Source organism: Loxodonta africana, chromosome 11 (assembly GCF_030014295.1).
Source record: "Loxodonta africana isolate mLoxAfr1 chromosome 11, mLoxAfr1.hap2, whole genome shotgun sequence".
NCBI classification, from domain to species: Eukaryota; Metazoa; Chordata; class Mammalia; order Proboscidea; family Elephantidae; genus Loxodonta; species Loxodonta africana.
The window spans coordinates 86561370-86575331 of NC_087352.1; the positions used below are offsets into that span (position 1 = coordinate 86561370).

The 13962-nt window shown below is 49.5% G+C and overlaps 1 protein-coding gene across 1 annotated transcript in view; it reads right to left on the reverse strand.

The window, feature by feature from the left end:
* Positions 1 to 6843: 6843 nt before the first annotated feature.
* CABLES1 (Cdk5 and Abl enzyme substrate 1) overlaps positions 6844 to 13962 on the reverse strand; it is a 145128-nt gene continuing 138009 nt past the window's right edge. Inside the window, exons 9-10 of the mRNA XM_064293222.1 lie at positions 12521 to 12728; positions 6844 to 10536 (exon numbers count right to left, since the gene is read on the reverse strand). Coding sequence (XP_064149292.1) covers positions 10396 to 10536; positions 12521 to 12728 — 349 coding nt within the window. The 3' untranslated portion in view covers positions 6844 to 10395. The remainder of the gene's footprint in view (positions 10537 to 12520; positions 12729 to 13962) is intronic.

Here is a 13962-nt window from a genome sequence, read left to right on the forward strand (position 1 = left end):
CTGGAGAAGGACTTTATGATGTTTTCCCATCTGTGGGAAGTGGCAATCAATAGTGTGGTAGAGTTGTACCAGTTAACAAGGGTGGGGGGAGGGGCCACATCTCTTTTCACAAAACTGCTCCAGACTTGGAGGCCTGGTGCTGCAGCGGTTAAGCATTTGGCTGCTAACCAAAAATTGACAGTTTGAATCTACCGTCCTCTCCTTGGAAACCCTATGGGGCAGTTCTACTCTGTGCTATAGGGTTGCTATGAGCTGGAATTGACTGAATGGCAGTGGGTTTTTTGTTTGTTTGTTTGTTTTGGCTCCAGACTCATCAGCAGCTTTTTCAGCCTGGCCTGATGTAGATATTTTACTGAGGGGTGCTGGGACAAACACCATTTTGTGGTGGTAACTGAACTCACATCGCCTAGGTGGGAGCCTTGACTCACCGGGACCTTATGTTCATCCCACAGTGTCCCTCAAATAATCACCTGGGGGTAATTTGGGATCAAGGCAGCAGCAAGGCCTCCAAAGTCTGTTTGCTGGCAGAAAGTGTGAAGCCACCTTTTGGTTGAAGAGATTATTGAGCCTCTTCAGGGACATCAACTGTCTCAGGTCCTGGGTCCCCGGGGCTGCAGCCAACTCCTGCGTCTGACCAATCAGTGGGGACAGGAAACGAACGAACAATGCCTCCAGGAAACCGCAGCAACCCCTCTGTCACTCAGTGGAGTGTAAGTAATGAGTAAAATACAAGGTGAATCAGGAGACTCCCCACTTCCCAGCTGGGAGTCAGAATGGAGCCAGGGTGCCTGGGGTGCGCTATGGAACCTGTGTCACATGGAGTCCTTTGCTGTCTGTTTCCTGTATGCAGATACCACAGACCTCCTCCACACCCTGAGTTATTGCTCCATCGCTGCGGGGCAAGGACGAGGTGGTCTCTGCCCTATCCAGCCTGCCCCCAGTCCCTCTGCAGCCCAAAGCCTGCCTGGGAGTAGGAGGGGGAGGGGACAGCCCAGGGCCAGTTGGGCCCCCCACCAGGGATTTGAGGGCACTGTGCACTGCCATGTGGCTATAACCCCTCAGATTGGAAAAGTGAAACAGGGACATCAGAGTCCTCAGAGCTGGCACTGGCTGCCACTAGTGTAGCTGTCCCTGTGAGCTGGGGGCTGGATGTCATTATCTAAGACTCAATGCCTGCCACCCCCACTATCCTCCCTGGCCTCTGGTCATGCCTTTTTGTGTTAGAGACCCCATCCAGGTACCTTGATGATCTTGCCTGCTGCTGGCACCAGCCTTTGTGATTGTGTAGTGGATGGTTCCTGGGTCCTGAGAAATGGCTTCAAATGCAGAGCGTATGTGTGTGTGTGAGTGTGTATCTCTGTGTGTTTCTGTGTATGTATCACTGTGTCTGTGTGTATCTGTGTGTGTGTGTGTGTCTGTGTATGTATCTGTATGTGTGTATCTGAATTTGTGTGTATGTCTGTGTATCTGTGAATGTGGTTCTGGGCATGTCTGTGTGTGTGTATCTATGTGTGTGTGCATACCCGAGGGTGTCTGTGTGTATCTGTGTGTATGTGTGGTACTTATGTGTGTTTGTGTATATTTGTGTGTATATGTGTCTGTGTATATCTGTGACTATGTGTACCTGTGTGTCTATCTGTGTCTGTGACTGTGTGTACCTGTGTGTGTCTGTATCTGTGAGTGTGTCTGTGTGTATCTGTGTGTGTGTGAGTATCTATGTGTAGGAGGAACAGCCTCTGACCCTGTTGGACCTGGCTAACTAGACGTCTGGGCTCAGGTCCAGACTCAGGTGGGAGGGCGGGTGGCCCCTGGTAGAGCCCTGCAAGTCAGCCTCGCCCCCACCCCCCCAACAGGACCATCTTGTTTCTCTGTCTCCAAAGTGAGTAGTGATGGTCCAGGTCCCTCGCTGCCATGAGATTCCGGGTGCTGTGTTCACCATCACTCAGATACTTCTAGCACTCAGCATACCCATTCTTCTGGGCTGCAGGGGCCATGGCTCTGAGTCTAATTCCTCTTCACTAACAACCCTGCTGTTCTGTTTATGTGCCTGCCTGTCCCCTTGGTCTCCTACAGACTTATTCTGAAGACTGTGGACTTCCTGTCTGTGCTGGAAACTATGGTGCCCTGAGCGGCACCTACTTTGCCACCAGTAGTTGGGGAGGGAGTGCTTTCCAGGAGGATACAGACAATGCTCCACTGCACTGCCCACCCAGAGGGGGATAGGAAATGAGTGAGCCCCTCTGAGGCTGGCTCATCCCATGGGGCTTGCAAGGACCCGGGTCTTCCCTCTACCTCTGCCCTCTGCTCTGTCCCACCCACCCTCCCACCATCCAGGCTACCAAGTCAGCTCCAACTCATGGCGTCCTTATGTATACAACAAAACGTTGCCTGGTTTGCACCATCTTCATGATCTTTGGTATGTCTGAGTGCATTGCTACATCCATGGTGTCATTTTGAGTGCCTTCCAACTGGTGGTGTAGTGGTTAAGAGTTATGGTTGCTAACCAAAAGTCAGCAGTATGACTCCACCAGGCTCTCCTTGGAAACCCTGTGGGGCAGTTCTACTGTGTCCTTAACAGCAACAGGTTTCCCCCCGACCTAGGGGCTCATCTCCCAGCACTACATTAGACACTGTTCTGTTGTGATCCATAGGGTTTTCTTCCTAGTTTGTCTTAGTCTGGAAGTTCTGCTGAAATTTGTCCACCATGGGTGACCCTGCTGATATTTGAAATACCGGTGGCATAGCTTCCAGTATCATAGCAATGTGAAAGCCACCACAGTATGACAATCTGACAGATGAGTGGTGGTCCAGACCTCTGAAGGGTCAGAAAAAGGCGTTCCTCTCTTCGGCTGCATGACAGAGGCTGTCCATTCTGGCCAGAACAATCAGAAAGGCACCCCTTCCTCTGGGCTCACCCAAGGCACAGCTTAGATCCTGAAACTGGGCTGAATTTCTGGCCCCTCCCAGCACCTCTCGGCTGTGCCCTGTACCTTGAGAACCCAGGTCTGTGAACCCAAACAAGGCCCTTTATCTTCCCCATCTGGTTCTAGGTGACGTATCTGTGCTACAAACTCTTTCTCTACACAGCAGGATTTTTTTTTTTTTTTTTGCTAACTCAATTGAGTTCAGAGGGAGGTGATAATAATTGTTTCCATTTATTGAGCATCTACTGTGTGTTTGGCCCTGGGCTGGATGTTTACTGTACTATCTTATTCAGTCCTCCCAGGCTCCCTCTGACAAGAGGTGTTATGTCCCCCTTATAGGTGCTGACTGTCCCAGCTGGAGGTCACCCTGTCTGGTGGCCCTGAAGTGTTTTCCTTCCCTTTTTGCCTGCCTCTCCCAGGGTTGGCAGCCTTGGAAAACTGTCCCTCTGTCCTGGACCTCCTGCTTCTGGCTGCGTGCTTATCCCAGGAAAATGTCTTGCCTCCAGGCTTCCCTTGAAAATGGTCTCTGCCACTTTCTCCAATATGTACAAGAGAGGAGAGAGGAAAGTAATCTATCTGTGTCTTGTTTTTTGTTTTGCAAATGAGAACTTGTTTCATGGGAGAAGGCAGCTGCCTTAGGGAAAAATTATATCTGGCTTAGTATCTCATAGAATAGCATGTAGGTTTCACCAGGGACTTCGAGAGATGCCTCAAAGGGGATCAGCCTCCTTTTTCTTGAAGCCAGGGTTTAAAAAAAAAAAAAAATTCATAGTGAGCGGCTCTGGCAGAACATGGCCATCCAGCCGCCCCAGTGCCCTAACTGGCATACATGGCTATCAGCAAGACAGGGCATGTATTCCAGTGATCTGTGCCGAGTAAGTGACCGACCCAAGCTGAGCTGTGTTATGTGCTCGTAACCCCTAAGCCATTCTTTGGGGGTTGGACTTCACCTGTGATGTGGCCTTCTCTCTGGCTGTCCCACTGCCCACACATACCTGGCTGGGAGCCAACAATCTGCATTTCCCAGCCACATGCTGATGGGAGGCCAGTAGGCAAGGAATGCGCAGGGCAGTAAGTAGGGCAGCGCGTGTGTCCATTATAACATGCAGAGTAGAAAGCCCACACATGCAAATGAGAAACTGCCTCTCGATTCTGGTCTGCCACGAACACTGGCTGTAATCCACGTCACTGTGATCTTCCACTTGCCTTCAGGAGCTCCGTAACTCCCCTGTTATGGAAGCAAGTTTTCCAGAAAGCCCACATTCTGCCAGGAGGCACAGAAGCGTGTCCCAATCAGATATGCGAACGCTGCGCACAACCAAGAGAATGCTGTTAGGGACTCAGTGGACCCAGATCCCTCTCCTCTCTGCATGGGAAAGGGCCGGCAGCTGCTGAGCAGGGCGGGGAGAAGACTCCATCTAACCTGACGATGTGAGCAATGCAGCAGATCCCGGGGCACATTGGACTTCAGCCTGGCTCTGGCCTCCACCTTCGTAATTTCTCTGAGGCAGGCCAACTGGCTGGGCTTTCGAATCAGACTGACCTGGGTTTGAATCCTGACTCTGTCACTTCCTAGCTGTGTGACTTTGAGCAAGTAATCTCTTGGAGCCTCAGTTTCCTCAGCTATGAAACAGGATCCTGATACCTAATTTTAGAGTTTAAGAGTTAAATAAGAAAATGCGTTTGAAGTGCCCAGCACAGGGCTGGCCTGTAGAGCATCCTCCCCCTTGTCAAACATTGTATTCAAGGATTTATCTGCCTATCGAAGTTCCTGTCTCTGGTTTCTCACCAATCCAGTCCAGGTGCCGTGGTAAGACACGCTGAGTGGTACCTTTTTTTTCTTTTAAAACAAAAATTTTATTTCCTATGCTTATATGGAAGAAGCCCTAGTGGAGAAAACGACAAAGCTCTCAGCTGCTAACTGAAAAGTTAGCAGTTCAAACTCACCCAGTGGCTCCACGGGACAAAGACCTGATGATCTACTTCCATAAAGATTACACCCATGAAAATCCTATGAGGCAGTTCTACTCTGTTCCACGGGGTCATTAAGTTGGAATCAAGTCCACGGCACCTGACAGCAACAACGCTTATACGGAGGAACAGTGCCTCTCAGACTCTCACATGCATACACATCACTAGGGCATCTTGTTAAGGTGCAGATTCTGTGTTTCCTACAAGTCCCTGGGTGGTGCTGATGCTGCTGAGTGACAAGATGGTAGCTCAAGATTTGAGATCCTATATATGAAAGCACAGTACTGGCCAGGGGCATCTAAGTTTTAACCAGCCCTACATTTTTAGACTTTCTGGGGTGTCAATTAGAAGCCTTTAGAAGTTGGGTTGGTCCTTTCTGTGGATGGGGGCTCTTTGAGGTGGTATCCTCTCATTCTGGATTGGGTCCCTTGGCTTGGTGTGTGTGTATGTGCAGAACTTGGAGCAGGCCTTTGATCTTTTCACTTCAGCTCTGCTGTGCAATTGCACTGCCGGATGCCACCTTTTACTTACTTTGGTGTTAATGACGTCTCCAGATTTAGACTCTTGGTGTTTGCTCCTTCTCTGGCCCTCAGCACTCTCCCTGCGCCACCCTGACCCCACTGTGACCTGGCCAGCACCTTCCTTAACCAAACTCCCAAGACAGCCCAAGGGTGGTGAGCTCAGCCTGCCCCTGGGAGGCTCCCCTATGACCCTCTTCCTTTGGAGAACGCTTTCATTGGCCGGCAGATTACATAATTACAGGTAACAAAATTACCCAGCTCAAGTTCCTTTTGTTCTCCAGCCTCCCCTTGCCTCGTTTACAAATTGCGGGGTATATGTAACGAGTTATCTGAGGTGGCCAGGGCCAGCAAAGGGGCTCGTTAGCACAGAACCAGAGGCGCCTGGAGAAAGAATGTGGCAGCAAGTGCACTGAATGGTTTTATTTGCTGTTGGGGGATGGAGGGGACAGGAAGGAGGAGGAGTGGATGCAACTTCAAACCTCCCTGCTCCTAGATCAGCAAGGCAGGGCATGTATTCCAGTGATCTATGCCGAGTAAGTGACCGACCCAAGCTGAGCCGTGTGTAGACTTCCCATTTCAATATAGGATTTATTAGGGTGGAAAAAGAAGGAAAAGTAATGACTTCAACCCAAGTGTCTCCAGGCTGGCTACGGCTCAGTCCACAAGGGCAGGGACACTGGAGCTGTCTGCAGTCCATGGGTGCTGAAGCACCCAGCAGGCCTGCAGGAAGAGAGGAGGGGGCCAGAGCCCAGCACAGGCAGGGGCACACGATGGGCCCACCCCTGCTGAATGGCGTCCCTTGCTGCTGTCCCGCTTCCTTCCAAGGGCAGCACCCCCAGCCTTTCTATAGGCTGGTTCCCAGCTGTTATTGACAACAGTCAGGGTTGCTCCGAGGATTGGCGACCTGCCCCTGTCCCCTGCCCTCCCAGGCCAGCTCTGGAGAAACTATTTCAGGCAGAACAAGCCGTGCTGTCGCTAGGAGCATATGGCAGAGCTTCTTCCCTGTGCTAGGAGAGAACTGGTAGGCTTCAGGGCAGCCAGGGTGGGAGTGGGGCTTGGCAGGGGGCTGGAACTGCCCTCTAGTGGAGAGTGCAAGGGCCTGGCCTCACAGTCTTCTTGAATCAGCCTGCTGAGTGCCTCAGGCTGCCTCCTTGAGTCCTCACCACCAGGCTCCCAGAAGCCCAAGGCTGGGGGAATTTTCTAGAATGCACATCACAGAGGCAGCTCTGGTAGCAACCTGTGTCCCTCACCATCCTCCTTCACATTCTCTTCTGCTACTAGAGAGCTCGTGTTATGGACAAAAGATCTCTTAGCAGAACATCTTCATTCCCAGCACCCCTGCAACTAAATTGAAACCAGTGAAACTCACATGCCAAAATAGTTTAAAATTGAGTCTTAAAAAAAAAAAAAAAGGGACCGGTGTCATGGATTATGTCCCCCCAAAAATGTACCAACTTGGTTAGGGCATGTGTGGTGGTCCTCCATTTTGTGATTGTAATTTTATGTTGAGGATTAGGTTGGGATTCTAACACCACCCTGATCCAAGGTAACAGGAGTTTCCCTGGGGTGTGGCCCGCACCACCTTTTCTCTCTCAAGAAATAAAAGGAAAGGGAAGCAAGCAGAGAGTTGGAGACCTCATACCACCAAGAAAGCAGCACCAGGAGCAGAGCGCGTCCTTTGAACACGGAGTCCCTGCGCCTGCCTGAGAAGCTCCTTGACCAGAGGAAGATTGAGGACAAAGAGCTTCCTCCAGAGCTGACAGAGAGAGAAAGCCTTCCCCTGAATTTGGACTTGTAACCTACCAGACTGTGAGACGATAAATTTCTCTTTGTTAAAGCCATCCACTTGTGGTATTTCTGTTATGGCAGCACTAGATAACAAATATAACCAGTTACTCTTGAGTCCATCTCATAAATGCCAAAAAACAAACAAATAAAAAAAACCAAAAACTCACTGCTACAGAGTCTATTCCAACTCTTAGCAATCCTACAGGACAGAGCAGAACTGTCCCACAGAGTTTCCAAGGCTGTAATCTTTATGGAAGCAGACTTCCCCTTCTTTTTCCCATGGAGCACCTGGTGGGTTTGAACAGCTCACCTTTCAGTTAGCAGGCAAGCACTTTAAGCACTGCACCACCAGGGCTTCTTAAAAATGAAACAAAAAATCCCCCCAAACCCAAGGATATTAGGCTGGTTTGAAGACACAGGAAGGGTGCAGGCTTCATTCCCCACATCTGGGCTGGTGGCCTGTGTCCTGGACTGGTGCCCCCTGTTCTTGGCAGGAGACTCAGGCGAATGGACGGTGGAGAGCTCTGCAGGAAGCTTCCAGATGCCAGCAGCCCTGCTTCTTGGAAAGGCTCCTGCTGGGCACTCATGAGGGCGCCAAGGGGCTGCTCAGCCAGGGTGGTTCATCAGAGGATGCAGGTGACAGACACCACCCACTCTACCTGAGCCCGAGAGCATGGGTGACGGGGATGCTTTGAACACTCTGTGCTTCCCAGTCTGCCTTACCTGTTACCTGTTAACCTGTTGCCTTCGAGCTGATTCCGACTTATAGCAACCCTATAGCACAGGGTTTCCAAGGAATGGCTGGTGGATTTGAACTGCCAACCTTTTTGGTTAGCAGCCAAGCTCTTAACCACTGTCCCACCAGGGCTCCAACAGTAGGTTCCCCTTAAACACTAGTTAGCCTACCTTGGAGTCACTGGGTGGTGCAAGTGGTTAGGTGCTTGGCTGCTAACCTAAAAGCTGGAGGTTTAAATCCACCCAGAGGCACCTTGAAAGAAAGGCCTGGTAATCTACTTCCGAAAAATCAGACACTGAAAATCCTCAGGAGCACAGTTCTACTCTGACACGCATGGGGTCGCCACATTCAGGGTTGACTTAACAACTGGTTAGCTTTAGGTCAGCCAGAGAGATCATATATCCTTTCAACCCAAACTGCTGTCTCACAATTGATTCCGACAAGAGAATTTATTAGCAAGATATTGAGGACTATCCTCGGTTAAATCTAAGACTCCAAGAAGCCAAGTATTGTTTTCTCTTTCAACAGCTGCTGCTTGAATTTTTCCATACGATGATCGAAGCCCTGGTGGCGCAGTGGTTAAGAGCTTGGCTGCTAACCAAAAGGTCAGCAGTTCGAATCCACCATGTGCCCCTTGAAGCCCCACGGGGCACTTCTACGCTGTAGTATAGGGTCACTATGAGTTGGCATCGACTGGACAGCAATGGGTTTGTTTTTTGTTGTTTTATGTGACAATCTGGTTCTTTCAAGTTCTGCTAACTACACTTGTTCCCCCATTTCCCTTTCTCTGGGGTGATGTGAAAAACTCTGGTTCTGTGACAAGTCAGAGTTGCCAGCGGTGGCAGAAGTATGAGCACCGCAGGGCAAAGGGATGCTGGTAGGATACATGTGTATACACATACATGTAGATATAAAACAAGAAAATATTTTAATTCTCTTTTTACATGGCCACAGAAGGCTTTCTTCAGTCAGATAAATCCCTGGCTGGCACCTCTCTCATGCTGGGAGGTGACCGCGTGGTGACCTGTTTCAGGTACAGGTTCTCTTAGCGAGTCGGCGCGAGTCACCATTACTGCTGGAACCAGCTGACTGAAATGCTGTGCTGAGCTCTGGGAACATGGTGGTCCTGTTACGAGCCACTGCCTCCTTGACTCAGCTTCAGCTCAAAACGCAGTTTCTCTCAGCTGTCAAAAGTATCAAATCACCAGTCATGGTCTTGCCCCTACTCTGGATTTTTATAAAACACTTCTTTTTTTTTTACATATAGCACAGTCAATGTGCTCATTAAGCGCTCTAACATAGAGCACAGGAACCCCGTGGGGTGCCACTCCCGCTGCCCCCACAGTGGCAAAGTGCGATGGCTGAAGACTTGCCCATGGTGTCACGACGGCCAGACAACAGAAATGTTACCCATACCCAAATGCAACACCTGTTCCATACAGCTGGGTCCGATATGAAAACTTATTTTCTCTGTCCTGTGGGTTGTAGTAGCAGTAACAGAAATAGTGTCATTTTGTAAGCGGCTGAGGGTGTCAAGCAGTCTGGAATTGACAGAGTGATCCCTAACCAGAAATAGTCAAGAAGTAATTGCTGAAGGTCAGCCTGGTTCCCAACTGCAGGCTGAGGTCTGCACTATGAACAGGGGGCCTGCCTTTGGGGGACTAGGGCTGATGCAGTACCCTCAATCACTCACACACACAAACACACGTGTGCACACACACTCACTCATTCCCACACCCCGGGGGAAAGTGCACTTCCAATAGCAGATACAAAAATAGGTTGTCACGCTCTTTTGGCACCAAAACCCCAAACCAAACCCAGTGCCGGTGAGTCAATTCCGACTCATACTGACCCTATAGGACAGAGTAGAACTGCCCCATAGAGTTTCCAAGGAGCGCCTGGCGGATTCGAACTGCTAACCCTTTGGTTAGCAGCCGTAGCACTTAACCACTACACCACCAAGGCTTCCTCTTTTGACACAGTGAGGGGATATTTCAAAGCTTTCCCCCAACTTCTGCAAATTCTCTTCCCCTATGCTCTTTAATGCCACACACTTGGAGTTGGAACAGGTCTGGAGAGAAGGCCCTGGACCATACTTGTGAGGTGTGTGTGTGCCTGGAAGGAGAACTGGGATGGGACAACTAAGAATTCTTGCTCACGGAGGGTTTGCGCTGGGTCTTGGGCCGCCCCAGCTTCAGCACTGGCCTGCTGTCTTCAGCATGGTTTCCTCCTTCCCTCGCTCTGAGCGGTAAACAGCTTACAGTCCTCTCAGCTAGCCAGACTGAAGGCTCCCTGAAAAGCTTCTGGTGCTGTTTCCACAAAAACACGTTGAGAAGACAAACAAAGTGTGGCGTTCTAAGTTCTGTTTTTGCATTTCCAGTAGTGAGTGCAGCTCCACAGGCTTGGAGGAAGCGGCCCTCGCCTCCCGGGCAGGCGCCCCCCCATGGGGCCTGTGCTAGGAGCTCTGGACCAGGCGTCTGTAGTGGGGCATGACTTCGTGCTCTGGCAGATGAAGCGCGAACTCTAAGGCCACTAACACTGGGAATTCAAAGGCAATCAGCTCTCGTCTGTTCAGCCGGAACTTCTCTTCCAGTTTCTGTAACAAAAGTTATAGAAAACCAAAAGCATTTTAGCTTTGAAATGAAAACTCTAGGCTTTCTCAGTGTGTAACAGTTTTATCAAGGAGCGCTGGTGGCACAGAGGTTAAAGCTCTTGGCTGCCAACCAAAGGTTGGCTATCTGAACCCACCGGCTGCTCCGAGGAAGAAAGATGGGGCAGTCAGCTTCCATAAAGATTACAGCCTTTGAAACCCTACAGGGCAGTTCTACTCTGTCCTACAGGGTTGCTATGAGTTGGAATCGATTCAATGGCTGTGGGTCTGGCTTTGGTTTAACATTCTATCCATCAGCCAGTGAGTGTTTACAGAGAAACCCACTACGGGCAAGACCTTATAGAGGAAGAAAGGGTGATACCAGGTGTGCTCCCTGCCCTCAGTCCTGCAGATGAAGAGACAGAACCTTCCCCAGAGCCCACGGTCGGCGGTAACATCGCGTATATCACATGATGCCATTTAAGTCTCACTCAGTTAACGTTACAAGGCTAATGTTAGATTTATCTCCATTTTACAGATAAGAAAAGAGGTTCCAAGAGGTTCGCCAACTTGCCCAAGGTCATGTGGACAGGAAAAGTTGCAAAGCTGAGATTCAAATCTAATTGGATTCAAAGCTGTACCGTGTTACAATGACGCTCTTCACGTTTACTGTTAACATCGCAAATGATCTACAGATAGCCACACGTTAAGTTCAGAACTGGGTGAACTGACTGCACTGTTCAATCTTCTCATTTTACAGGCAGGGACTCAAGTCCTCATTTCAGGGTGGCACAGGGCAACTGGGCATCTAAGCGGGGCTGAAAGCCCAGGTGTGCGGCCCCACCACCCGGCTGCCTCTTCAGTCTACCTCAGTGCAGGGGCTGCTGGAGTCAGAAATGGACAGCTAACAGGCCAGGCATGCGGAGGGAAGGCCTAGTTTTTGCTAGGGTACATTCCGCTTTCGCTTCAACTCAGCTTTTAGCTTAGGAATAATAAAAAAAAAATCTAGCCAACTGAATAACTGGTGACTACATTCAGACTTTAACTCGGCTCTCGCACTAGGTTAACTGCTACTGCAAAGAGCTTGTCAACGATCACCATTATATTCTTGGTCAATACGATTATTTGCTGTGGGGTATGGTACTCAAATATGATTAAATGTGCATGATACCAGTTATAATTTGTATTACTATTTGGTGTTGCTAAAGATCCTCTAGTTCAGCAACTCTCCACAAATGCCTATAGAGTCTCAACAGATAGGTGTTCAGTGATCACCTCCATGTTCCTGAAACTATTGTATAAGCTAGATATTGTATCATTTCTGCTTAAAATCAGGAAAGCACTGACTTACAGCACACTCTGTGTGTGTCTGTGGGTTGTGTGTGTGTGTGTGGTGTGTTTGTGATGTGTGTGGTCTGTGTGTGTATGTAGCACTGGCATTAGCTCCCTTTCTGCCTCTTCTCTTTTGCCAATGAAGACCGGTAGACACATGGATGCAGAGGCTTCCATGTATCAGTCCAAGGAGATCAGTGTTTCCTTGCTTTGATGGGGGCTCTCCTTTCAAAGGACGACCACAAGCCAAACCCACACCCTTCCCCAAGGAGGTGGCAGCCAGGGCAGCAGGGACATCAAGGTCTGCTAAGCCAGTGTGTCCAACAGACGTTCTATGGGCTGCACTGCCCACAGCTCCCTGGGAATTACAGTGATGTCTGCAGCTGTGAGGGAGCTAATTCACCCCTCATGGCTTCTGAAAATGGAGTTTTAAGGCCAGATTCTATGCTGGAGATCTTCAGTCTTGTCTCTCCATTCTAAGACAACCCGAGACATGGCATCTGGATCTACCATAAAAGAATGACTTCACAGCCCTCACCCCTATCACCCGCTAAGTCTCAGCGCCCCTTGCAGCAGGGTCACAAGGCCATGCTGCACTGAGAGACAACCTAGGTTGTAACGTGTGCTCGCCCAGCCGTTAGCACATAGGGCCACTTACATCAATTAGATGCTTGACCTCATGCTTTTTGAGGTCACTTCCAATTTTGGCTGCTAACAGCACACATGCTCCAGCACAAAGCTTCCGGTTCTGTTTGTTTAGCTTTCCCTTGAGGGCCAGCTTCTCAAAGTAGACAAAGGCCATGGCCACAGTGGGCTCCTCAAAGCCGCAGTCCTCCTGAGCCAGCTTCCGCATCTCTCGCTTCAGACTAGAGAAAGATAGGGAGGGGAAATAAATCTTGTTAGAGCTTGGAATTTCAGGGGACACACGAGAAACAGACTGTCCAAGCTGGAAAGCACTTTCTCTTTTCCATTCCCAGAAGGGTGAGGTGGAATGAGTGTCAAAGTTGCATTATGGGCTGGGGCTTTTGACTCTTCTCTGTCATCCAAGTTATATGAACCACATTTACTCTTCTTCTTGCCCTAGTGCTAGCAGCCCAGTGCTGCTGCCATCTCTACCACCAGAAGTGGTGCCGGAAGAAACAGCAGACAACGTAGGGATTCGGACCAGTCAGGGCCCTAAGGAATATAACAACACAAGTGAGTGCCCAAGAGTGACCGGGAACTAGAGTAGAGCTTCCAAAGTTAGGAGGGAAACCATTTGGGGGATTTCAATCATTCCAGGAAAAAAAAATTACAGAAATAAATTAGGTACTTGGCATAAGCTCTGCCAAATATTGGTTGTGTTCATTAACTAGGGCCAAAAGGGCTAAGAGTGTAACACCTAGTGTACTTAATGACAGCTACCTAGCAATGAACCAAGTGTGAAGACCTTATTTTTCTCACCTCTATGGCTTGGGATATACCAAAACCAAATCAGAAGCAGGACACACACTTGCATAAACTCTGGCACATATTTCGGCATCATGTTGGTGTACAGTTTAGCTTCCATTACTACCCACACACACACACAGAGATATAAATTGTGCTGTTGTGGCACACAGACACAAATCAGGTCCTCTCTGCCCCTCAGTCTGACTACTGACCCGATCAGTTGTAAGGGAAGTATGGGCCTGACTTTGGGCTGTATCGGTGACTGCATAAAGATGCGGCTTGACTGTCATCTCTGGACAGACTATTGAGGGTGAAGGGTTATTTCAAAACCTGCTACACCAACTCTTTTCTCTTTTGCTTTGTCTACATTTGAGAGAGCAGTGACCTTATGGCTTCTCCTATTCTGAGTTTTCAACAACATAAATCTCAATGAACTGGTGAGTCAGCAATAGAATGAAATGAGTCTTTCACCAAAGGAACATCCCCCCCAAATCCAGGCCAAGTCCATGTCGAGAGCTTGACCTCCTGTCTACTTCCCTTGGCTCTCCTGCCACACCCAGACACAGGTCAGCCAGCATCGGAGCAGCCTCTTTTTATCACACAGGACCAGGTTTCATGTCCCCGGAACAAAAGGAAGAACCATCATACACAGCATGAGCTTTGAATGCA